Source organism: Carex rostrata, chromosome 12, assembly GCF_964058835.1.
Source record: "Carex rostrata chromosome 12, lpCarRost1.2, whole genome shotgun sequence".
NCBI lineage: Eukaryota > Viridiplantae > Streptophyta > Magnoliopsida > Poales > Cyperaceae > Carex > Carex rostrata.
In genome coordinates, this window is record NC_135929.1 from 4101119 (window position 1) to 4103166 (window position 2048).

The window sequence follows — 2048 nt, forward strand, 5'->3', positions numbered from 1 at the left end:
TCAATCGGCAGGAATTGTGAAACGTTTATGTGTAATTTACTACGGTATCGGGGGGGGGGGGGTGGATTGGCATCCTCACCGTCCGATTAGAATCCGGGCCAACCCTGCCCGATGCAGAATGCATGGGGGCCCTTTAATTTTCGTGCCAAACACATATTGAACAGTCCGGATAGATTGGGTTACTTTAGGGATCCATCATAGTGCTCCGGGGGGGGGGGCAATAATGAACGAAAGAACCATGATAGGCTTAGAGCATCAGATTGCTCATCATCAACTTTTCTGGCAGATAATTACATTTACAGACAAGGGCGGAACCATGATTTGAATTTGGGGGGCCGAAATTTTTTGGGAATTTTTGGGGGTGCTAATCAATATGCATCTGTAAACAACTGCGTATAAATGGAGTATTATTCATAGTTTGACTGTGTATAGATGAGTTCAAACAGTGCTATTCATAGTTTGATGAGGGGTGCCTGGCCCCCGCTTGCACCCCCTTGGTTCCGCCATACCATAATTATGTACTCTAGATATATAATAGCTGATAATGTTATATGCAAAATGTGCATTTTAAAACAACCATGCATAGTATCATTTATTTACCAGAGTTCGCTCCACTTGAATTAACACCTTTCTGAAGTTCATACGATTGCTTAGCATCAGATGAAAATGCCAATTAATTAGCCCTCAAATCATATATCATATTTACTAAAACAGAGAAATCAATTCATAAAAGGCGCAATCTATGCTAGCCGACCACTAAATTGTTTGCGATTAATCTCAAAGCACACCTGCCTGAAAACCTTAACAATTACATCATGATGCTCATCAGCATTTAATGTGAGATAACATGCCAGCAAGCTCTCAAGCTCCTCTGGCCGCCTGATCTCCTTCTCTAGTATCATCTCCACCATTGACTTCTTAAAATCTCTTTCGGGCTCCCTCGACCTTTTCACCACCGCAAAATTTTCCAGACCTTTTCTCCCTTGCTGAAGTGAGCGAACACCGACTCGATGATATCTTGTGGATCGGATCTTGCCATGAAACGATTTTCTGTGATTATCATCAGAAGCTGCAATGACCAATCGGCTTTTAAGCTTCCTTCGTCGTCGAATTTTATGTGAATGTAATCCAGGATCAGGTATCTCCCGGTACAAAGGAGACACAAGTACTGGACTGCTTCGATTCTGTTTAGGAATGACAGAGAAAGGAATTACATTGCTTAGAGTAACCAAAGATGCAGCAGAAACGTGGTCCCCGCCAACAGAATAGTGGCGTCTGTGGTTGTTTCGGAGAGCACGATCCTCGTCGCCTACAGAACGGCGTCGAGGGGTAACGTTTTGGTCGGAGATCGGTTCGCAAGGCAAGAACTGAGGGCTGTTGAGTTTGGTACTTGGGATGGGGTTCTTTGAAACATATTTGGATTTGCAAGAGGGGGATTTTGGGGAGGTGTTAGTTTGTGTTTTGTTGTTTGATCGGAGTTTGGATAGCCATGAAAAGGAGAGGAGCTCAGACAAAGAGAAGCTCTTTTTCTCTGTTGAATTTTCCTCTTGGGTTCGTTTTCTCCCCCATCTCATGGTTAGTTCTGTTGTGTGTCTAGAGAATTGAGAATTGATTCTCACTTCTCAGTAGTGGTTTGGTTTGTCAGAAATATGCAAAATTTGCACGGAGAATTGAGTTTAATACACGGAGAGTAATGGCAGTTTAAATTTCAGTGAGCTCCATTTTAAAGTCGGAGATCTGGAGTTGATATGGTGGTGAGCGGTGACCTCATCGTTTGAGTTTGAATCTTTTCGTTCGTTCGTTATATGCTTGCACGGATCTTAAGGAAACTCCTGTATTATAATACTGAAACGGTGAGGTAATGCAGAGGATCCGGACTCCAACTGGTGACTGGTGAGGCACTTGTTTTGTACTTGGGTGTGCAATTCGACGGGACAAATTCGAAATTTAAGAATAACTAATTTGAAAACATTTACAGTTCGTAATACAGCTATATAAAATATAGTTGTAAAAAATAAAGATAATTTATTCTTTTATCATGCATATAT

The 2048-nt window shown here is 41.8% G+C and overlaps 1 protein-coding gene across 1 annotated transcript; it reads right to left on the reverse strand.

Annotated features, from left to right (window-relative positions):
• Positions 1 to 635: 635 nt before the first annotated feature.
• LOC144563436 (uncharacterized) lies at positions 636 to 1727 on the reverse strand. The gene has a single exon (XM_078312909.1). It carries the CDS (start codon positions 1572 to 1574, stop codon positions 741 to 743), a length of 834 nt encoding a protein of 277 aa, XP_078169035.1. The 5' UTR covers positions 1575 to 1727; the 3' UTR covers positions 636 to 740.
• Between the last annotated feature and the right edge of the window lie 321 nt (positions 1728 to 2048).